Source organism: Drosophila nasuta, chromosome X, assembly GCF_023558535.2.
Source record: "Drosophila nasuta strain 15112-1781.00 chromosome X, ASM2355853v1, whole genome shotgun sequence".
Taxonomy (NCBI): domain Eukaryota; kingdom Metazoa; phylum Arthropoda; class Insecta; order Diptera; family Drosophilidae; genus Drosophila; species Drosophila nasuta.
This window is the reverse complement of record NC_083459.1, coordinates 16,674,894-16,699,942: the sequence shown is the minus strand read 5'-3', so window position 1 is coordinate 16,699,942 and position 25,049 is coordinate 16,674,894. Positions and strand designations below refer to the sequence as shown.

General features: G+C 36.4%; 1 protein-coding gene across 6 annotated transcripts in view; it reads left to right on the top strand.

The window, feature by feature from the left end:
- The window catches only part of LOC132797092 (nostrin), a 34,554-nt gene that overhangs the window by 7,126 nt on the left and 2,379 nt on the right, over window positions 1-25,049 (top strand). For 3 of the 6 annotated variants that reach the window (XM_060808585.1, XM_060808583.1, XM_060808584.1), the window contains 4 exons: window positions 7,821-8,087; window positions 23,551-23,636; window positions 23,962-24,187; window positions 24,247-24,996. In XM_060808585.1, coding sequence (XP_060664568.1) covers window positions 7,821-8,087; window positions 23,551-23,636; window positions 23,962-24,187; window positions 24,247-24,996 — 1,329 coding nt within the window. Of the gene's footprint in view, window positions 1-7,820; window positions 8,088-13,244; window positions 13,487-21,633; window positions 23,431-23,550; window positions 23,637-23,961; window positions 24,188-24,246; window positions 24,997-25,049 lie in introns of those variants that run through there. The other 3 variants (XM_060808582.1, XM_060808581.1, XM_060808586.1) reach the window with 3 other exon arrangements.

The following is a 25,049-nucleotide window of genomic DNA, read 5'->3' as shown; positions in this document are numbered from 1 at the left end:
GGCATAGATTACGACCATCGACAATTGAATTATACCTTGTGTGAAATTGCTACTTAAAAAAAAATTTGCTTTTTATTATGAAATTTAGCGGAATAATCTAGAATGTAGTGAGTATTTTGAGTGCAGGGTATAAAAGTTCCACAACTTCTGCTGCGATATCTTTATAATTTTCAATTTAATTAAGCTGATAGTGAAGTGTATTAAAATGCATGCATTATCTTGTTTTGATAGTATTGACTTAACTTTTCAACAAATTCTTCTCTTAGGAGTCTAATAAACTGGGATTAATGTAAACAAAAAACATTGCTTATAAGGAAAGTTAAATATGTACACCTGCTCACTCGTTTGAAACGCCTACAAATATCATTTAAATAAATAAATATTTTCTCATCAAATTTTGTAACAATTTTTTTAAAACCGATGAAAATTCCAATATTAATATTAATTATTATTATTGTACAACAACAAGAATGTTTTTTTTTTTTAATTTATTGATCTCATCTTTATGAATTAATAATTTTTTAAATACTTCATATATTAATAATTATTATTATTGTACACAAAAAGAGTGTTTTAATTTAGAAATTTTTTATCTTTCTTTTTGAATTAATAATTTTGTTTGTTTTTTTTTTCAATTATTTGCCATGCGCACTTTGCTGTTATTGCCTCTATTTGAGTAACTCACACACAAGCAAACGAAATCAACTTTGATGTTGACCCTAAATTCAATTCAAGTATGTTACTCGAATATTCACATAGATATCTCTTAAACCGATCAACGCGGCCAAAATGTGGAGACGAGCATCCTTACATAAGCAGCTGCAATCTCATTCGAAGACTCGTAGATCGAGTGGCTAGATAGATATTTACGAGTTTTTGTTAGTTGCGAATTGCGAGTTGTGTTAGTTTTTAGTTTGCTAGTTTGTTGATCTAACAAATGTTATTGTCGGATCGCGTCGCTAACTAAATTGCCAACTTTGGAAGCTGACGGTGCAAAGAAATTTTGCGACAATTAGACAGTGAAAGTCCCGAAATGGATCGTTGTAGTATTATTACCTTTTTTCCTCTGTCCGTCGTTGTTTTGTTTGTGTGCCAAGCCAGCAGCTAAAATACACGTAGAGGCGAGAGCAAAAAAAAAACAAGTTAAAAATATACAGTCAAGTGTGCTCAACTGTGAGTTACCCATTCCGCATTTTCAATATAATTAAAGCAGTAGAGTATTATTATTAAAATATACCAAATAAATATACCAAAAAATACAAAAAAATATACTGAAAGTATATGTGGTATATCGATACAGGATTACATTCAAAATATACCATTGGAAAGAAAATATACCAGTTTGCCAAATATACTGAAATATACCAAAAGGTATGTTTGGTATATCGATATTAAGAATGAAGTATGGCGAATGAAAAATGGATAAAATATACCATATTGTCAAAAAATACTAAAATACTGTTTACTATACTTGGTATATCCATACACTATAACATTCACCATATATCATAGAGTGGAAAATATACCGGACTGACAAAAAATGCTAAAATACCGAAGACTATATCCATACAATATAACATTCATTATATGCCGTAAAGTACAAAATATACCAGACTATGAAGGAAATTAAGACGAAGAGACGTCACGACGCTGATCAAGAATTTATATACTTTATGGGGTCAGACATGTCTCCTTCTACCTGTGACATAGATTTCCTGCACGCCAAAAGTTATTATACCTTTCTACAATACTGGTAACGGGTATACAAATAAAAAACCCTAACTAAACATGAGTGGAAAGAAACTAAAACGGGGCAAAAATTAAATGACAGCCAGAGCAAGAGTAACAAACTGAAAATGTGTGTTAAAAAATAAGTTTTGTTATTATATTTACGATTATTATGTGGCAGTCACACAAACTGTGGGTACACAGTATGTATATACATACTCGTATAAAGGTATATATCTTTTTACCAACCTTTTTTTCTTTTACGACTGCTATCTTTCGGCGCAACAGTTAAGACAGTTACGAGCTGAGATATGGCCAGCAGTTAAGTAGAGTTAAGACAGGGCAAGCGAAGAAGAAGAAGAATAAGACAAAGTGAAAAGTCAGTGTGGAAATGCGTGTACTTTACTTTGTTTGTTTTATGTTGTGAGCAGTCATGGGTGGGCCAGCAACAAAATGCACTTGCAACTGCCGCAGCGACCTTGAAACGGGGGCAAAATTCACACACACACACACACAATGGGAAATGAGAGCAGCAGCAGCTGAAGACTGGAGAGGCACAAACACACAAACACACACACACACACCAAAGACAGTTAAAGCCAAGTCACGTTCAATGCTACGGTCAGCGCTTTGGCCTATATAAGCCAGAGCAGCAACAATCGCAGCAACAATCGCAGCAGCAGCAACAGCAACAACTCTGCGAGGCGACTCTTGGCTGAGGCGTGGAAACTTGAATGTTAATTGATTTTCAAGACACAAGACACCAACAACGAAAATTATTTGAAATGGTAACAAAAACGTGAACAGACTTTGTCTATGGCCTAGGCGCGCGACCTCGTTAACTGCAACAACAATCAACAGCAGCAACAACAGCAACAACACCAACAGCAACCACAACAGCAATAACAATAACTAACTGTGGAAATTTCTAAGTAGAAATTTATCATTCCACCCGCATGAGTTGGCTTTGTAAATAAGTAATATAAAATCTGCTAGCTAAGCACTGAGTTTGCTTAAATGCACTTTACGTCTGTCTGTTCGTCTCCTAATGGGAATCTCAGTTGTTCTAAGAGCTGGTGACAATAAAATTGAATATCGAAAAGCCAGTTAGTCATGCGCTCGCTATTGGCTATAAATCAAACGATCTTAAATTATACGACAATCATAAATAAGTTGTGATTAATTAGCCAAAAAATTGAATAATGCATACTCGAAGCTATGGTTAGAGTTTCAGTAGGAAAATATATATAATATGTATATTAAAATATGTATATATAATAATATACAATATAAGAACTTGTCTTTATAATGACTAGACTTGAAGTATCTCGGATTCATTTACTCTACGAGTATAAAAAAAACGTATAGAAGAGCAAGACAGTGCGGTATTATTATTAAAATATACCGAATTAATATGCCACAAAGATACTAAAATATACCAAACGTTATATTTGGTATATTGATATACTACTACAATAAAAATATACCAAACAGTGCAAAATATACCAGATTGTCTGTCAAAGCAGCAATACAAAAGTATTTTTAAATAACTTCGACAACTTTTATCCAATTGCAGATGTATAAATAATAAAAATTGATATTTTACAACAATAATAGTCATTCAGGAGTATCTTATAGCTGATGCATTTGTATTTTAATCCAACTTAAATTTGAGTATATCGATGTCGATTAAGCAATATATAGTATTTAAATTCTTTACCTTTTTTCCAAGCGACATTTTGTTGAACATTTTAAAGAAGCAACTTCTGTTGATTACCTGTTCACATTTGGCATTAAGACAAACACCCACGAATCAAGTGAGTGTATTCATTGGTACAACAAAATGTATGCGCTTTGTTCTGGCCCACATTCATTTCGAGCTATTCACATTTTGTTTGTTTTGCCTTATTCATTTGACTCTTTTCGGTTTTTTTGTTTTGACTTTATTTTTAACTGCTGAATGACTTCAATTGTTGCTCAGCTGATAAACAATTGCGAATAAGGTAAACATGCAATCAACGAAATATTCTAACTACACTTGTTCGTATCGCTTGCTTCGTATTTGTCACGCCCAACCAACAATGGGCGAGGGCAAGAGGAAGCGGAAGGGGAAGGGGCGTGGTCGAACATTAGTCAGTCGTCCCGTCACTGACCTACAATTCAAACAACGCTCTTTCTCTCTTTTCTTACCAAATCGAACTTACAACAATGAACAAATTTACGAAAAAAATTAAATAAGTAATATTTTTAATTGATCACTTTTTTTACGCTCTAACTACTAATTAGTTTTGTATTTTGTTAGTAACTTGAGAAAATTTTGAAGGGAAAATCTAGTTAATACAAATTGAATTGAACAGCCAATATTTTATTAGCTTTTAATTGGATAGCAAAGTTGAAGTATTTTCTAATATAGCATTTTTTTGAGTGTGTCTCAAAGCAAGCTAAACAAATTGAACAATCTTTTATTAGTTGTAAATTATATGGCAAATTTAAAGTATTTTCTAGGGTGTGACATATAGTTCGGTATAAATTTGTAGCTTGCATGAATGTATATGTATGTATGTATATAGATAATAAATTTCGATTGCAATAAGCAATATACAAACATTTAAAAGTAAATATTTTCTGGTAATTTTTGCAAACAAATATTTTCCGAGTTGTGCAACATTAATTAGTATACCTATAGGAAAGAGGGGTTTACTTCAGTATATTTGTGATATATTTTGGTATATTTTTTGAATATGGTTTTATTGAAAATAGGTATATTTATTATAATTATTTTTGCTCTACATTTTTAGTACATTTGTTGAGTATGGGTTTCATTGAAAATGGTTATATTTAGTATTTTTGTGCTATGTTTGCCGAACATATGCGTATGTGTGTATTTTTAGTATTTTTGTAGTATGTTTTTGATACAATATATTTGTCGAATATGCTTTCATTGATAATGGGTATATTTTACGATATATTTTTGGTACATTTGTTGAAGATGGTTTTTATTTTCGTATTTCTGTGGTATATGATTAATATATTTGTTGAATATCGTTTTATTGAAAATATGTAGGATACAAAATGGGTAGCGAGTATCCCTCAGTCGGGCACACTCGGCTGTAGTTTTCTTAGTTGTTTATTTCTACTCTTGATTTCAACATAAGTTATTAGTTTTGTGTTTCCTTTGTTTTTCAAAACTCTTGCAGAGTTTTTTTGGAAACCAAACCGATCGCAATGTGATGCATGTCTTGCCCAATTGTCTGATTTGATGAGTATTTCATCATCTCTAATCCCAAAATAAAAGCGCTAACCAGACGCACGCTGTAAACTTTTCCACAACTCAATTTTGTATTTATGGCCAGCATAATTTCCTGCTGTTGACCATTCGAAACGCTTTTAAGGCCTAATTGAACCAATTAAGAGCGACTTGATTATAGATTGTTGTTGTTGTTCTTAATTCTGCTCGACTTTGGCTTCGACTTCGAGCTCGGCTTAATGGAAGTTCTTCTTGTGCCCAAGTCAGTTCGTTGAACTTTAAGCAACGATAACAACGATGACAAAAGCGATAACGATAGCGATAACAAGTGCGAAAATATGACAATATTCGTTCGATTCGCAAGCTGTTAACTCGTTTCACATGCAACGTAATTCCAAGTTCAAACATTTTCCACTGTACTTTAAGTGCCTTGGTATGCTTTTGCCCATTGTTCGAGCCAAAGTCATAGCCAGCTGTGGCCACTAGTTTCATTGAGCCGCAGTTAAAGGCACATTGAATACTCGCTGATGTGTTAAACACAATACAATTCAAACAATGTCGACCATACGCTCTAGCGAGGGAAGTTTGAAGGCTTAGGAAATTTCGAAATGAACTTAAAACTTAAGCATTAATGTATTTATTTCATTTACTAGTCAAACATATACTTAATGAATAAAATATTTTTATTGAGATGAACGAATAAAATAATGTATTATGTTTCTTAAAATGTTTTTAATGCAATTTCCATAATTTATATATAAATTGGAACTATACATGTATTTATGTTAATTTACTAGTTAAACAATTTGCAACAATTTATATATAAATCAGAAATATGTTTGTGATGTTGCATTAATAGATTTATTTGAATTAAATACTTAAAAATGTATTTATGGAAGTTCAACAAAATGCTACCAATTATATATAAAACGGAAATATAATATTATATATAAAACGGAAATATATATTTAAAGATATTTACTAGTTAAATGAGCCTTTAATACAATTTATACTTATTTTAATTATTGATATTAATTAAACATCTGCAATTAAAATCTTGAATGCGAAATGAACTTTTTAACCGGTAATAGCTTAATTTATTAGTTGTAATCAACAGCTGTTTTCATAATTGCTTGGCTGATTGATTTGCATTTAATTAACATGCAGGTTTTCTATAATATAATAAATATAAAGAATATGAAACTTAAAAGTTCGTTAAACAGCTTAAAAAGCTTCAAACTCTTTTTAAAAACTAAATAGTAAGAAAGCTACATTCTAGTGGGCTCGACTCTGAAATACCTGCTACCCATGTTGAATAAAATATACCGCAAAAATACTAAAATATACCGAAGGCCATGTTTGGTTTATCGATAAAGTAGTACATTAGAAATATACTATATTCCATATTAGGTATATTGATGAACTGCTACATTCGCAATATACCATAGAGGTGAAAATATACTAGATTGTCAGCCAAAGCAGCTGTGAGACACCTGTTACCCATGTTGAATAAAATATACTGAATAATATACCGCAAAAATACTGAAGTATACCAAAATAGAAATAATTAGAAATATACTATATTCCATATTAGGTATATCGATGAAGTGCTACATTCGCAATATAACATAGAGGTGAAAATATACTAGATTGTCAGTCAAAGCAGCTAAGCCTCTAGTTGTTTATAGATTTCTTAAGCTGCCCTCGCATATCCCGTATATTATTTACGGCTAATGACAGTGATTCTTTACATGTTTGCCGCGTCAGAGTTCGTCAATGGGTTTTGAGTTTTATTTTGTTGTTAATTTTGTTGTTGTTTTTCTGTTTCTGTTTTTGTTTTTGTTTTGTTTTTATAGTATTTCACAGGGCGTCAATTTGCGCAATACGAAGCTGAAGCTAACATACATACGTGTGCAATGCGAACCGAGTCGCGACGCGTCGAGAGCTGGCGATCGCACGACATTTGGCTTGAGTTGGCTTTATAGTTGAGTCGGTTGGCGCAATTGTTAGCAAACGTTAATTGCTGCTCGGTTGCAATTGAAACCCAGACAAGTGGCAAGTGGTTGAAATTTGTTTTTCTGTTTTTATGTGGATTCTGGTTAGACGTGTTCTACTACAAAAAACAAATGGAAAAACAACGTGTGTAGCAACTGCAACTTTCTTTGGGCCAATGTTGTTGTCATTTAAATAGCACACGCTGCGTATGCGCAATATGCTTAATACAACTCGTTGTCCGTTGTTGTTGTTGCGCCGAGTCATTAATTGTTTTGCGCCATGACTAGTAATAGTAATTTGTTGTTGTTAATTTGTTGTTCATTGTTAAGTTCATTGGTTTTATCTGCGCGCTAACTTTGCAATCGTCGTGAACAACATCGGTCATGGGTCTATATATAGAAAGCGTTTGCCATGCAACGTAGTACATACATACATGTGTTTTCTTTTCTATTGAATCATCCATCGTTGTGGACATTGACAACAAGACGCAACACCTAACACGGGTAGCCAACTGGTTGCCAACTTGTGCCGGAAGTTGGCAGATCCATACTAACTGCTGGGTTCGAAGACATTGGACAGACAAGTCTGGGGACATGTTCGCCTCACGTACTCAATAGAAAGTGGACATAACACAGAGTCAATTTCCCTTCCCCCTTGCACCTACCACAATTATTTGCCTTAAGTATTTGTTGATTTAACTGCTTTGTACCTTGCTTGTCTTATGTACCATAAAAATATAAATATTTGTATATATAGTAATATTTAGCAACTTGAATTCCCCCCGCGTTGCACTTCTCTCTGTCTCTGTCTCTATCTATCTGACTATCTCTTTCTTATATTATACAAAAAGCTAGCCAATGCGCGCTCGTATGGCGTGCTTAAAAGCTTACGTTGCTCAGCTCGCTATGCCAAAAGTAAATCGAAATCTGCCATCAATCTGAGCTCGCAATCGAAGCAAGAACAGAAGAAACAAAAACTGCAACAACTCGAACAGCAACAACAACAACATCAAGTCGAGCAGCAAGCACAACAACAAGAGGAAGCGCTTTATGCAAATGTTGAGGAAGTTCTGCAGCAAACGGAAATTGAGGAAGATGCTCTAATGGGTAATGCGCAGGTAAGCAGGTTGCAGCCGAACATCTCCCAGTCGCCTTCATACGTGTTCTCTCCATCTCTCTCTCGCTCCATACGTTGCCATCCAACCAACCAATCAACCAACCAACCAAATAAACAAACCAACCAACAACTACTTGTTCTACTACTACATCGCCTACTCGAACATTTTCGCTCGTTTCGCGTCAATTAATGGAAATTAATTTTATTATGTGTTACCCTCTCTCCCTCCAAGCATCGACATTCCCCCCACCACCATGCATTTGCATCGTTCTCAGTGTTATGTTGTTGTGTGACTGTGTTAAACTCGTTTACCACTCGCCCATTTAGCAACTAAGTGCAACTTTACTCGTATTTTATAAGCAATAAGCAATATCAACTCGCCTCAGTTGGTAACAGTGGTTATAACTCATTTCTATGACTTATGACTTTCAGCTCAGCTCACGATTTTTGTTTATACCCTTTTTGCATTTGCTGCTTGCTCTATGCAAATAAATACATACATATTTCGCAAGGTCTTTTGATCGCTTTGCGGCAATCAAGCGTATACTTAATTGATCTGTCTGCGCAGGTGCTAAAACTTGTCGCTTGCTTGCTGCTTGCAAGCTTTTCTCACTTCATCGCCCCCATAAATATGCAACACAAATTGTGCATCGCAAAAGCTGCTGACAGATGGCGCCAGTGCTGCATGTTTAAATTATGCGCCTCGCTTAATTCATGAGCTGACAATGCAATTACTATAATACAGCTAACTATGTATGCAGATTGATATAATTATATGTTTAATTATAATATAAGAAATGATCATAATATAATATAGTATATAAACGTTAGCAGAATGTTTGTTAACCAACGAAATTGAATCGAAGAAAATTGAAATATAATACAATATTTTGGTTTACCTAAAACATTAATAATTTGTTAATTCTTTTTAATCTACTTCCAACATTTCTGAAGCAACCAAATTAAAATGAATAATTGGAAAATATAACAGTCAATATTAATAATTGTAGTTCGATATTAAATTTTTTAATAATATGTTCATATCTACGTTTAAATTTTAATTACTACAAATTATTGTGTTTCTTGATCAAATCAAATCAAATTCAAAAAAAAAAATAATTGAAATGATGAAAACTGAAAATGAATATGTGTTACTAAGTTAATATTTATGTTTTATGTTCAATCAAATTTAATATGTGTTCCTAAGTTAATATTTATGTTTAATTTTAGTAATTTACTTCCAAAATTTTAATAATCATGCAACAGTTACAATTCTTATATTCAATTAAGTCCTTATTTAATGTAGTTTATGTCGATCACAAACCCATTCAACTTCAGTCACAGCCTTTGGATACCATGTAAACATTTATTCTCTCATGGCATACGGAATTGGTGTTGGTTTTTTTATTTTTTATTTGGTTCTCCATTAACTCATCTGCCAAGTACTTAGATCCCTCAGCTAACGATTACTAATACATAATTTCTGTATGTTTGCAGGTAAGCGACAAAAGAAATGATAATTTCCCTTTGACTATGTAAGCGAGAGACCAAACAAATGTGACCAAGTAAGTTTTGCATAATCTTATCGTAACTCAAATCCTGATGCACAACAAATTTACCACATAAATGTCAAATCGAAATTCTCAAATTGAACGAAAAACGAAAAGAACGAAGAAAAAACGAGTCGATCAACGGCTTTTTAAGCATTATTGTCACATCGCTCTACGGTTTTTTATGGAGATGAAGTCGCGACAGACTTGTGCAAGAACTTTGCGAATCTCGGTCAAGCAACAAGTGCAGCAGCCACTATCGCTGCCGCTGTCGGCGTCGCTGCCGGCGTCGCAGTTGACGTTGAAGTCATGTGAACTGCATCGCATCGCGTCGGTGATAATCACGCTCTCAATGCTAATGCAAATACGTATTCACATGTAGTGTAAATGCAACTAAGACTCCAACTCCAACTCCATCTCCAACTTCGACTGCAAGTGCAAAGCTGCATAAATTTGCAGCAGTTATGCAACTGCAACTGACATTGCCCATAATACCGGTACTTCTAAACTGCGGCAGCGTCACTGACGGCGACAGCGACTGCGACTGCGAAAGCGGCAGAGGCAGCAGCAGCACGTGCATTTAGCTGGTTAAATTATTGAAGCAGACAGCGCACAGTGGTACAAGATCATATTTCCTTGCATTATTTATTTATCAACGTGCAAAACGAGCTCAACTATTTTTCATCTTTTCTTTATTATTTACTTATTTCTGTATTTATTCTTTGCTTGAAACTCAATAGTACAAAGTGTAGCTTGGGCAAAAGTGACCTTCAGGCTAGTTATTGCAAATATGTGACCGCAAAACCAATTTTAAAATTAACAAATAAAAAACAAAGTAAAACAAATGTTCCACTCTGTAGATGACTCAAAATGCAAATCAGAATGAGAGTTCCTGACGGCATTTTTCGTAATTAATATAAAATAATATACGTAGATTAGTTGTAACTAGCTAACCGATTTGAATCTATTAAAAATCTATGAAATTGAAATAGTAACAAAATATGTTAGAAAGCTACAGTCGAGTGAGCTCCACTGTGAGATACCCATTTTGAATAAAAACAAAGCAGTGCGGTATTATTTATACAATATACCTACCGCAAAAAATGCTAAAATATACCGAAGGCTTTATTTGACATATTCTATTATCTATCTATCTAGTACTCTAATAGAAATATACCATACAGTGCCAAATATACCAAATTGATTTAATACTACATCTGAAATATACCATAGAGTGCAAAATATACCAAATTGATATAGTACTACATTTGAAATATACCATAGATTGCAAAATATACCAAGTTGATTTAATACTACATCTGAAATATACCATAGAGTGCAAAATATACCAAATTGTCAGCCAAAGCAACTATGACACGTAGTGAGTAGGCGTTTTTCTCTCTAGTACTCTTATTGAAATATACCATAGAGTGCAAAATATACCAAATTGATATAGTACTACATTTTAAATATACCAAAGATTGCAAAATATACCAAATTGTCAGTCAAAGCAACTATGACACGTAGTAAGTAGGCGTTTTCTCTCTAGTAATCTAATTGAAATATACCATAGATTGCAAAATATACCAAATTGATTAAATACTACATCTGAAATATACCATAGACTGCAAAATATACCAAATTGTCAGCCAAAGCAACTATGACACGTAGTAAGTAGGCGTTTCTCTCCATACAAAAGTATATAACATTACATTTTTAATAACCTATACAATTTTTATCTGATCGAAACTTAATTCTTAGGAATCATAAAAACTGTAGTTATTATTCTGTGTACAAAAAAATTGTGACGTTAGTTTCAGAATTTGATGCTCCCAGCGTTTGATTCAAACGTTTAAGAAGATGAAAATATTTGTGTATAAAAAGTTAGAAAATATGCTTAATTCGAGTTCTATTTGTCGCTCATATTGCCAAGTTAATAAGGCAGTATTTAAATGTAAATCGCGACCCCACTGTGCGGCGATGTCAAACGGTACAGTGGTGCAGCAGCCCAATCAGCAAGTACCGCTTTGCATGCTGCTGCTGTTGGTGTACCGTAATACTGCCGTCTCGTCCAAATATTTGGCCTACGCGTTGTCGTGAACAACAACAACAAGAACTAAGTATGCAGCATCACATCACAGCACAGCAGGTGTAGCAGACAGCATCAGCGATAGCAGCTAGCGATAGCAGCTCTCCTCTGCCGCGTTGCGTCGACGCAGCGTCGCGTCGCGTTGCGTCTTCAACCCACAGCGAGCATCGATGCTGCAATAGCCGGCAACTCAGCATCGCGATATCTGAGCATGTTGCGCTTGCGCTTGCGCTTCGTTGTTAACTCTCCTACAACTCTCCTGTTCTGTTCTGTTCTGTGTCTGGTCTGGGCACTCAAATTCATTGCGTATACCCGCACCAAGCAGAGTCTGCGTAGGGTGTGCACTGCGAGTGTTACTGCCAAATAATTGTACAAGTAATGATACAATTTCACTTAGAAAGAAAAACATAAGTAGAATCCATTTAGTTGGGGAAACAGAAAAATTTTAAATATTTATGAATTCTTGTTTTTTAAAATGATTATTATGATTATTTTATTAAAATAACGAACACAATTTGTAATTTTAATGAGATGAGACTAAGACCCTCAGATTATTTTAAGAATTCCATGTTGTTTATTTTTTTTTTTATAAGTTTTTTCAATAAAATATACAACTTGTTAAAAAATTAGTTGCTTGCTTCGTGATATTCTTGTGCTAGAAAATTCTAAAGACTTTTTAAAAATATTCACCTAAAAAACAGTAAACTTCTTGAATTGTTTTAGATAAGTTTCTAAATCAATAATTAGTGATCCCTTAATTATCCACTTTACATGTTTAGTGAATTTTCGTATATACTAGAAGCAGTATTAAATCAGTAGTATATTCTTGATAAAAACGTTATTCACTTTTTAAATTTAACTTACAAAATACTTAATCAAAGAAACGTTTTTAGGAACATTTCCTAATTAAGAAAAAAAAAATTAAGCTAAGAATGCAAATAAATCGATATAAAAATACGATTCTTACGGTATAATTAGGCATGATAACAATTTAAAAAATCTGAAGTGAATTTAAATAGCATTCGTTGATAATACTCATAAATAGATATAAAAATGAGTTCTTTACGGTATAATAAGACAAAGCATTTCATCAGCATATTCTTAAATAGATTTATAAAAATCCATAGCTTAGAAAAAGAGTAATAAAAAAGAGTAATTAAACAATACAACAAATCTTAAATTGATATAAAAATCAGATCTCCACGCGATGATAACGCATTATAAAGAATCTGTATTTCAGCTACACATAAAAATCTGAAATAAATTTAGATAACATTCGATATAAAAAAAGAGTTCTTAAGGCATTTCATCAGCATGCTCGCAGGTCTGGGTATTTTTATAGTCGAGCAGCTTGGTTTAATGACATTCTCATTGGTTCTGCTGTTGCGGCGTCGCAACGCGTCGACTGCGCCGTCGGCGTCGACTGAGGCAGCGACTGTCGCATCGGCTGCTGCTCAATTGGCGCTGCTGGCTGCGCTTAGTCTGCCGCAGTGCGTCGTTGACGTCGCCTCGACGTATTAGCTGAATTTATTCTGTTTTCTGTTTCATTTTTTGTTTTTGTTTTTGTTTTCGGTTTTTGTGGTATAATCTGTTCTAAATTTAGTCGGGAGTCGGGAGTCGAGCATCGGATTCGCCGCGAGTGTCGCTCGCCTCCAACGTCGTCGTCACCGTCGCCGTCGTCGTCGTCGTCGTCGTCAACGTAAAAAAATATATACAACAAAAAATATTGTGTTCATTTAATTAAAATATAATTTATTTTCGGTAATTTGCTTTTACATAACGCACACACGCAAATTAATATTCAAAGTGGGCGCGTGAGGCGTGCTAAACTATATAATTATTTTTTTTTTCTTCTTTTTTTTTTTTGTTTTTGATCATTTTTGTCTGTGTCGAATGTGTGAAAAATGTGGAAATGAAAGCAAGAAATATATAGTACAATATATAAACAACAACAAATAATCATCAAGAATTATACAGTGTGATCTAGATGTTTGATTGATTCAATTTGAATTGAATTGAAGCGATAAGAATTTCAATTTCAATTTCAACTTTTTGTGTGAAACAGCTTTAGGAATTTCTGGAATTTCATATATATAATTTTTTTTTTTTTTTTGGTTTTTGTATCTTTTATCAAATTGCATTCGATTGCACTTGTTGCGGAGTCAAAGCATAAATGCCGCTCTCTTATCTCAGCAGTTTTTTTGAGGAGGAGGAGGAGAAGGCGACCTTCAAACACTTTTCTTCATTTTCCTAGCATCATCATCGCACAACATGTGTCAAAATCAAACTTGAGCTTGAGATGTCATCAGCCGAACGCATTTGATGGTCGCGCTTGCATGACAAATTACAAGATACACACTATATGTATCTGGCAGATACAAAAATATATCTTTTACCTACATACATATGTATATACATATATGCAACAAGATGCGCTGCTGCAGTTTTGTAGTTTGTGTAGTTTTTCCAAATGAGAATATCTAAACAAGATTTTCGGCCTTTGCGTTTTTGTTGAAATTGTGCCAATTATTTTGTTTCGCTTCTTTCGGCTAAAATAGAACACAATACAAGCGACGAACTGTATATAGTACGATATTTAAGTTGGATATTATGTGATCATTTTATTGTTATAGCTAACCTTTTATTTTGATTACTTTCGACCCCATTAAGAAAGCGAGCCCTTGAGGTTTTTGTCGAGCCTCTATTGGGATTTGTTTTTTTTTTGATGTTGTTGACCGTTAGTTGATTCTTTTCGAAGACGAACCATTGTTAATTAGCCAGTTCTTTTTTTTTTTTTGTCTACGACAGCATTGACAACGACATAAATCCAGTCGAGTTCTCAATCGGCAAAAGACACAAGAAACAAAAAGCATAGAAAGACTCGCAACATTCCAATGGGTCAACAAAGCATAAGCCGAGTGCCGAATGTGTTGAATATGTTGAATGTTGAATGTTGAATGTTGAATATTGAATGTCGCATTCGAATATAAATAAACTGCATTGCAAGATAGAGAGAGAGTGAGAAAGGGATTCTATTTTATTCTCCACTCTCCTTGTGCAGCGACCTTTATGGGCAGCAACCAGCTTATGCGAGGCATGCATCGCTGGCATTTGCTGACTGCTATGCGCACTTGCACAGCTTGGCGACAAACACGCACAGAGAGAGAGAGAGCGATGTCATTGACTTTTGCCCGCGGGGGCAGTATTTAAACTTTACAATTTATTGAACCCCAAAGACCCCTGAAAGTCGCGCTCTTATTTTTGCAGCTGGCTGGAGGTTAATTATGTTAAATGGTGAATGTTTTATGCACTTTGTTGTAAACCAATCTCCACACGCATTCTCTGTCGCTCTCTTGGGGAATTCGTTTTGTCGATCAATGGGAATTCGCTTGGTCACATTTCCGTAACGGAAAACCTTTTCTTTTCCCCCCTTTGAGCATGTGATACTAAGTAAATATAGCTCTAAATATCAACATTCGCTCACTCGCTTCACTCTCAGCTTAGCCTAAGGTATTTTATGTGTCGCCAGGTGCAAAAATTACAGTTTGAGATAAAGATAAAGTGGCAAACGTTCTCGCCATCTCTCTTATCAGCTGATTACATAAATGTTATCTCTGGTCCATGCATACATATATAGATAGTACTTATATGACACTATATATGGTATATATATATTACATTACTTATATCATGTCAAGACCCCAACGAACTCAGTTCACAAGTGCAATATCAAACCGGTTTTCTATAGCAAGTTCATTCAGCAAGTTCCAGTTCGAATACCTAGAAGTATTAACGATGTGTATTTCTCTCAATTGCTGAAATTAATATGCGACTATATCTAGTATAAGTAGAGCTTCTCTTATTTCGCATATTCACTGTCAAAAACGTGACGTTCCCGCTCTAAAGAAAAAACCAAATTGTTATTAGATATTTAGAAGTAAAAACAAAAACAATCAAGAAATCAACAGTTATTATGACTGCAATAGACCCTTTACTTTGAAATCTTTTATAACTTTTAATTAAAATTGTATTGATGATGATTTGCAATATTCATATTTACATATTATATAGTATAATCAGAGACGTTTCTATTTCGATGAACTTATTAGACTCATTTTTAATTTGAAGTAAAGGGTCTTTAAAACAAAATTCTATATTCATCACACCCGACTCCAGCAGTAAGCGTATAAACGTAAATTAGGAATACAAAAATCCAACAGTTAAATGCCTCATTAAGGGAACTTTTCACTCCTCCCCGCCCCTTGATTCGTTGCGACCTTTTGCATTTGGCGCAACATTTCGAGATAAGTTGCGAAAATATTTATTTAAGTGAAACAGAAAGCGACGCAAAGCGAATACTCGAACAAGTTTTGTATACTTAGGACACAGCTGAATAATCAGACAGTCAGTCAGTTAGTCAGTCAGTCAGTCAGTCAGTTTGACTATATAATTTGTCGATCGGCTATTTTTACGCGTTTCACAACAAATTCAAATCCGAAAAGAATTTGATAACATTTTGTATAATGAGTGAATATCTGCTGAAATTTTTTCTGGCAATTTGTTTAGACTTCACTCGACACTAAATGAGATAAACGCACCTCATAAACAACAACAGCCTAAGGCAGTGGCAAAAAAAAAAAAAAAGAAAAAATGAAACAAAAATGTAACGACTAAATGGCACATAAAGTTGGGAGATGAACGAGAGAAGTACGAGAGCTCTGTGAACCAGATAAACAACCAAACCGAACAGAACAGAACAGAACAGAGCTGAAAAGTATAGAACAGAACGTGAGCGTGTCCGACAACTGATTGTCATTATATAATTGTGACGTTGAAAGTGTAGTTAAATCATTTGTTTAGTTCGTTTCCACATGCACAATCTCGTATATAGATTTAGTTTCATATTTTCCATTAGCTTTGCTCTAGAATTTCATCCAGTTTCATACGAATCGCCATCAATACATCGTGTTTCAGGTGTTTAGGGAGTCGCCTTATTTATTTATTATTTATTTATTTATTTATGGCAATTGTGGCAACAGCATTAACATAACTCTGGAGGAGACTCTGGCATGCAGATGCTTTAACTTAAATAATAGCTGATTATTACATACTTAGCAAACAACAACAACAGAAATATCGAAATGAATGTTCTACGAAACTGGGGCGCCCTCTTGCTTTTTTTTGTATTTTGTTTGTTCGTAATGAAGCAATTCCCGAAATAAACTCATCCGAGGGGAGAATTCAGATCTGGGGAACATTCATTTAGCACTTTAGATTGCATAATGCCATCCACTTATCGAGGCGCTTCTCGAACTTTTCCCCAGTTGTCTAATCTAACAGGTAGATAAATCTTTGCCAAAATGATGCACACTCAAAAGTACGATGAGTGGCAAACTACAACGAGTATTTAACATAATGGCTTGCAACAACTTTATATAATTTCTAGGGTATTTTAGACAGTTTACGATCAACTGAATATAGTAACTTTCAATTTCGATTCAGAGCAAAGGTAAATGAGGAATGTAATTAACTGAAAGTAACATATTATTGGATCTTCATAGCAACTGAAACACAATTTTTTCAATGGTTTATTTGAAATTTTGTTTTTGTTATTTACATACAAGATATACAATATATTTTTTCTTTTTTGTTTTTTTTTTTGCAATTTTTATACAAATTGTATTTGTATTTTTATTTATTTTGCATGTTTTGCAAACTTTTCCATCTATTATAATAGGAAACATAATTTAAAATTGAATACAAATTATGTAATTGTTTTTCTATTATGAAATAAGAATACTTTAAAATGACAGCATTAGAAAAAATAATTGCGCATTTTCAAACAGAATTCGATACTTTTTATTTATTTCCTTTAAACATTAAATCTATTTATTTTTTTTAAGATGTCCTATTCACTTGATAAACATTTGCAAAACTTAACTTAAATAATTTAATCATTTTGTTCATTAAAAGCTTATTTTATCACTACAAACTTAAAATACCTTATTTTAGATATTCATCTATTCATCATTGGCGTTAGTATAATTTAGAAAACCAATCTAACTGTTGGGAATAGCTTTTTTAGTAATTATTATGTTATTTTTTTGTTTTTTGCTTTTAAACGAAATTGAATGTCATAACTTCAACAAATTGTTTTAGCCAACAGCAATGCTTATATGTTAATTATGCAATTTTAACAGCTGTTAAAATGCTGTTAACTGTTAACTAACATGAGGGGAAGCCAACTGTAGCCAAAGCTCATTACATTGTTATGCCTTAAGTGCGTCGCTCTATTAACTAACAGCCAGAGCTATAAACTTGATCGGTGCAGGCTATGAAATATGATAATGATAATGATGATGATGATGATGAAGTTGGTGATGACCTTGGCATTGGCATTGGCATTGGCCATTACTACAATTGCCTTTGCTCGCTGCCCTTTTTCGCTTATTTATTAATCATAAATTGCCATAATGGGAGAGAAAAGGATGCCGCTTATACGCAGCCACGAACAATCCGCGAATCAACTGCAAAAGGATTTTCAATGTTCAATTGTCGGTTGTGTTTTGCTTTGCTTTGCTTTTCTGTGCGATTGCAATTCTCAGCTATTTATAGCTGCATTGCAGCAGCCAGAGGCAGCTTCTTTGATTGTTTTCATATGCTGCTTGGATATTGTTATTGTTGTTTTTATCCGTCGGTCTGTAATTTATGTTATTTGACTTTTAAACCTCAGCTCCCATAATTGCAGGTTTCCACTCACAGTGCGCCCTTTGCAATTAGCCTCCGACGTCGACGTCGACGTCGAAGTACTTGGCTCTGGCTTCTTGGCAGGTTCATCAGAGTTATCTCAAGTGAGCCGGTCTTTTTATTCGCTTTTTTTTTTGTGTTGTAAAGGCTTAAGCCATGTTGGGTTTTAGGAGCGTTACATTAGCTCGAATTGTTTTGCTGCCTTGTCACACTCATGACGAGTTCAAGTTGCACTCCATTAGTTTGTGCTACGTGACATAACAAGGCTTTCGATGTTGCGTTGTTTACCCTCCACAACAAGAACAACAACAACAACAACAAAATCCACATCAACATCACCATCCACTTCCTCTTCCTCTTCTTGTTATGCTTGGCGCAAATCGCAAATGTAATTAAAATGGTTTTACTTACTACGGTTTCGCTTGCCTGGCATTAGAATGGAGAATGCAAAACTGCGTAAACTGTTACGAGCAAAAGCGCAGTTAATAAACACCGACGACGACAATCGGCAGCCGAACCCAAACACGAACCCGAAGCCGAACCCAGTGAGAACAACAGCAACAACAACTACGAGTGTAGAAAGATAGGCTTGTATAACAACAACAGCAACAACAACAACAACTCGAGCTTAATCTCACAGCAGCTTTTGCTGGAGTGTTTCTGTTTTACCTCTCTCATACACACATTTCCAATTGGAAGTTTCGTTTGTATGCATTTGAATACATACATATTTATGTATGTATATAGAAACACACATATTTTTGCATACATAGTGTCAAAATAATTGATTCAAGATTCTTGTTGCTGCATTACTCAGCTTTTTCTTAGGCTTATCGAAAACGCTAACCAAATTAAAACTGTACATAAATACATTATTCAATTTATGAGTTTTGCAACTTTAATTATGGTTTTCACTTTGGGGCAAGTTCGAATTTCTCTTCGCAAACAAAGTTTGAATAAACTCTCAAAAATGAAAACCACAATTTGTGAGTTTATTTATATCTACATATGTATGTATGTATGTAGATAAATTGAAATTCGAAAAGTATTCTTTATTTATATAAATAAAAGATTTCGCAACTTTTCTCTCAGTGCCTTCCTATGTACATATGTATATAAATTGAGAAAGTTAGCGAACCATTTGAGGGCGTATACACCCCGTAACGCTCGTAACGATAACTGCGAATTAACTCATGCAAACTAAAATTCATATGCTGCTGATACTTATTTACATGTAACAAATACTTCTTCATCTCCACATACTATATGTATGTTTAAATGTGCATAATTACATTTTTTCTGCAATTTATTGTGCAATAGCTGACTATGAAATGCGATCGTGTTTTGCAAAATAAATAGATCGAGACCTTAATTAGTTGTTTTCATTAGTTTATTTAACGTCATTTAAAGTTGAATAAACTTGCCTCGATATGCTTTCGTATTTTGCTAAGCATATGTTTTCTTAATTGCAAAGGCAGAAACTAAAAGATCAGAAGATGTTTATCATTTCTATAATTATCAGTAAATGATTGAACATATTGAAAAACAGATTTCTGATTTCGACAGCATCTATTCTTTAAGATCATTTCGAAATTATGTTAATAGGGATATTTTTAGTTAAAAAACATTCTATTCAAAAGTTATGATCGAACTTAATCGACAGCTTGCAATGACCACTGTATCTTGTATATGTATAATATACTCAACTGTATGATATGCCCATAGTTGCTTTATGTTTACTATATACAATGTGAAGACATAAAACAGAGACAAACAGACGTCGCGACGTTGAGGGCGGGCAGTTCTGCTGGTTGCTGTCAATTTGATGCCAACGCGGCGATTCTTGGGCACAACAAACGCACTGCTTTGTTTAGCTGCGTTCTGCCTTAGCCCATGTTTTACTTTTCACTCTCCCCATTTCTTATTTTCCCCCTTTCATTGTTGTCATATCTTGTACATACCCTGTGTTAAAAAACAGTGCGTAAGCAGCGCGTAACAAACAAGTATTCTTGATCTGCATCAACATTTGCTGTAGCAACATTGTTTAACTCATTTTTGTTACTCTATTAGTTGTTTTAAGTTTAATTAATAAAGAAATTAATTAATAAATTTACACTGAATTTTCGGTCAGTAATTAAATTAATTTTTTTTAAATCTTATCTTATAAGAAACTACAAAATTAAAATATATTTCGTATAGGGTATAACGTAATCGATCATGCATTGATTAGTATCAATGTGTGTTCTTAATGTGCTCTTTACTCATGTCGCCGGCTGTCGCTCGTCGCGCTGCCGTCGTCACTGTGACTCAATAAACAGACCGTTTTGTAATCTTTACCTGCACCGAATGTGGAGCAAAAGTACATTGATTGGTGCGACGCGACGGTGGCGGGGGTCCCTCTGATCGGGGGGTCGCTCTCTCACTCTCGCTCTTTTTGTTCATGCCTAAGCCTCACAGGGGTCAAACAATACGACACTTGTTTAGCGAGCGAACGAGGCAAAGAGAGCGAGTGCAAGCAGGTCGCGTTTGTCCCTTTCACTCTCTCTCGTTCTTTCATTCTCCCCATCTTTTTGACTGCAGGTGATTCTTTTGTATTCGCTTTGCCTTTTTCCCCTTTTACAATTTTTAAGTAAAAGTATACATATGTGTGTGTGTTGGTGAGTGTACGTGTACGAGTGTGTTTGTATGTGTACATATTTACATTATCAGTTTGCGTTTGTAGGTGAACGTCGGCCTAACGTTTTATGTTGTTTTTGTTTTTATGCTGCACAGCTATAGAGTATTAAAGAGCATATTGATCTAAAACAAGATGTTTTTCAAAGCAAATTCATTTATTTAAATAAATTGTTACTTCGATTTAGCGTAATTTGTTTAGCTGTTAAGTTTGTATTAGTTGTAAAATGAAAAAAAGCAATACTCGGCATTTATTCATTCGTTGACAAATTCTAGTTGGAATGTTAGTGTATTCAGTCGTCGGGTGTCATATTTATAATGGTAGCAACCTTCTCCTTTGTGTGTGTTGGTTTATGCTTCTGCTTTGGCTTCCTTCTGCCTCGCCTCTTAGTCGCTTCTTCGCTACATCTCTTCTACCTCTCTCCCTCCCTCTCTCACTGTCTCCTTGTGGACGTGCCGGCTGCTCTAGTTTTTGGGCTTCTCTTGCAATCCATTCGATTTTGGGACAATTTGCAGTGCGCACGCAATGTGGAGCGTAGGCGAAGTAAATTCTAATTTAAATTCATATTGAAATTCCGAAAAATTGCCAAAAGTGAATCAAACATCAAATCACAATTTATAATCGCTTTAGAATGATGAATCATTTACGTGTGCCTAAGTTTAAATTTGGCGGCAAGGATAACACTGCCATGGCCGAGATTCCCACCGTTGTTACCGACAACAACAATAGTATTAATAACAACAACAACAACAACAATCAGAGCAACAATCAAAACACCAACAATGGCAAAGGGTTTTTGACGCGCATCAAACGCTACTCGGTGCTGGGCAACAAGCTGAGTCGCCGCCACTTGGGCAGCATGACACTGCCCGGCACTGGTAGCAACAGTGCCAAAGATCGCTGCGGTTCACCCAGCAAATTGGCCACTGGAAGCTACAACATGAGCGGCAGCAATTCAGAGGATCATCGCCTCGAGATTGGGGCCCCCATATTGATATCCACCACAACACTGGACACGGATCGCTTTGGTGTGACGGAGGCGCGACTCAAACAGATTGGTGGCGGCATTGCCAAGACGTCCTCCATAGTGCGCACGTTGACGCCGCGCAGCTCCGACGAGGAGGAGTTTGTGGACGCCTGTGGCACACCACAAATTGAGCAGCAATTGCCACCCGACAGCACTGAGATAGAGCAGTTTGCAACGCCAACGCATCAGCCCGAGGAGGCAGAATTGCCTCCCGAGTTGCCGCCAGAGCTGCCAGCCACGGCGCCGCCAGAGTTGCCACCCGTAGAGCCACCAATGCGCAGGCCACGCATTGCCCGGCAACAGCAATCACAATCAGTGCAGAATCTTCACAGATCTGAGCTCAAGGTTTATCTCCACAAATCACCATCGATGACGCTCGATTTGAATGCCACAGCGCCGCCACAATTGGGTCTTAATCTGCCCGAGCTGCCGGAACTCTACGGCGCCAGTGAGCTAAGCTTGGCAGCCAGCAACAACAAGGAGAACAACATGTTGCTGACGACATCGTCGCCCAAAGGCGAGACGCCCAACTCGGAGCCAAGCACACCGATTGTTTGTGGCTTTCTGGCGCAGCAGCAGCGCTTCAAGAGCATCGACTCGTTCCAGTTGATACCATCGAAGCAGAGCTCCAAGCTGAGCCTGGCCAGCTGCCGCAGCAGTCGTCAGAGTCACCAAAGTCGCCATAGTCGCAGTCACAGTCATTTGAGCAGCGATCTGGATGATGATGAGTTTGATTACGATCTCAAGTCGGTCAGCTATCAGAGCCTCAACGCGCAGAATCTATTTGTATCGATCGATGAGCTGCAGGAGATCACCCGACAGATCAATGAAACAGAGGACTTTAATCGTGACATCGATCTGGAGTATTGCACGCATCGCGATCAGTTGCGACCGAACGAGCGACGCATTACGCTGCTCAAGAATAAGAATCAGCGACTGATTAATTTCAATCACAACAAGGAGAAGCTTCGCAAGGGTTGGCATGACATGAAGAATTGGCTGGGCGAGGAGAGCAACAAGCTGAAGGAGGTGGTGCGTCAGCAGACGCCAATGAAACGTGTCGCGCAGTCCAAAACGAATCTCAATCACTCCAATGTCAGTCGTCAGTCTATATCGCCAAATCGCAGTGGCGATCAGGAGCGAGACATGACCGTTAGCTGTGAGGATGTCACCGATCGTACCGAGTTTGATCCTTCATTGTCACAGCATGCCAGCGAGGACGATTTGTCACCGCATGCCAAACGCTTTAAGGACGAGGTATAACTTGAGCGCATTTGTTTGGTCCTAGTCTATATACGATACATATATTTAATTTATAGTGTTATCATTATTTCACTATAACTATATCTAATTAAGAGTTTTCTCTTTTGCAACTAGGGACAAAATGGCTTTGAGGAACTGCGTCGCTATGTCAAACAGGGCGGCGACTTTAGCAAGGAGCTCATCTTTGTGCTGCAGGAACGGTAAGTTTGTAGTTAATAAAAATTGTTCCTACTTTCTGTCTGTCCGCTAGTTTAAGCTCCGCAATCTCTGGAAGTAACAGAAGTAGCGTCTTCAATTTTAGGCTGTCAACTCTACCGTAATAGACCCTTACTCACTTCAATTAATTTTCATAATGTTTAACTACATACATATTTTTCACTATAAATTGAGAGATTATTTATACTTTCTCATATTGATAATCAAAGGGGTAAAGAGCCTTTATAATAGACCCTCTATCACTATTTGTAATGGAAGGGTCTATAAATACTCTTAATTCATTTTTGTTGCATTTACTCTCTTCTCTAGTGCCGACTCGGAGCTCATATACTCCAAGTCGCTGTCGAAGTTGGCCAACAAATTGAACAAGGCCGGCCGAGAGATACCCGGCAGCGTGGCCGATGCCTGGCGTGGTGTTGCGACCGAGATGGAAAGTCGCAGTGACATACATCGCCAGCTGGCGGCCTCGCTGACCGACGAGCTGGTCAAGCCGCTGAAGACGGTCGTCGACAATCATCACAAGACACGCAAAGTGGTAAGTGACACCTTCTATTCCTGCTCACTTCAAAATCGGATTAATCGCTTCTCCTTAAGGTTGAGAGTAATGTGGACAAAGCGGCTCGTGTGCTGAGCGAGTGGCGGGTGAGCGAGGCCAAGGCCAAGAAGGCATCGCACACAGCGGCACGGGAGAATGAGAAACTGCAGGACGCAATGCTGGATGTGCGCATACAAAAATCCCCGTCGATAGCGTTGCTGCATCAGGGACCCAACAAACTAGCCGCTGAAAAGGAACTCAAGTCCGCCGAAAAGGATTGCGTCAAGCTGGACAACAAGCGCAAAAAAGCGGAGGAGGCGGTGAAACGAGCCGATGTCGAGTACTACACGCTGTGTGTGCGTGCCGAGCGAGCTCGCGTCGACTGGGAGATGGCCGTGTTGCGTGGCTCCTCGCAGCTGCAGAGCAGCGAGCAACAGCGTTTGGGCAACATGCACAATTTCGTGCAGCAATACGCTCGCCTCATCGCCGACATGAATCCCATACTGGGCAGCCTGACCAGTCAACTGCAGCCGCAACTGGAGGCCTGCAATGTGGCCAAGGATGTGCAGGTGGTGCGCAACATCCGACGCAACTCCGAGGGTCCCAGCGAGCAGCTGCTGCCCGACTTCTACTGTGAACACACCACGCTGGCCATGAACCGCGAGCGACGCAAGCATTCGTTAATCAAGCTGCTGCAGCTCGTCAAGACCGATCTGGAGCGGGAACGTCGCTCGCGTGATGGACTACGCGGATTATCGCAGTCGCTGAACAATCAGGAGCATCAGAACATTACCGACAAGCTATATCATGTGAGTAATATTAGCTTTGTAACCATGTCATTTTGTCTGACCGTTCAGATGCT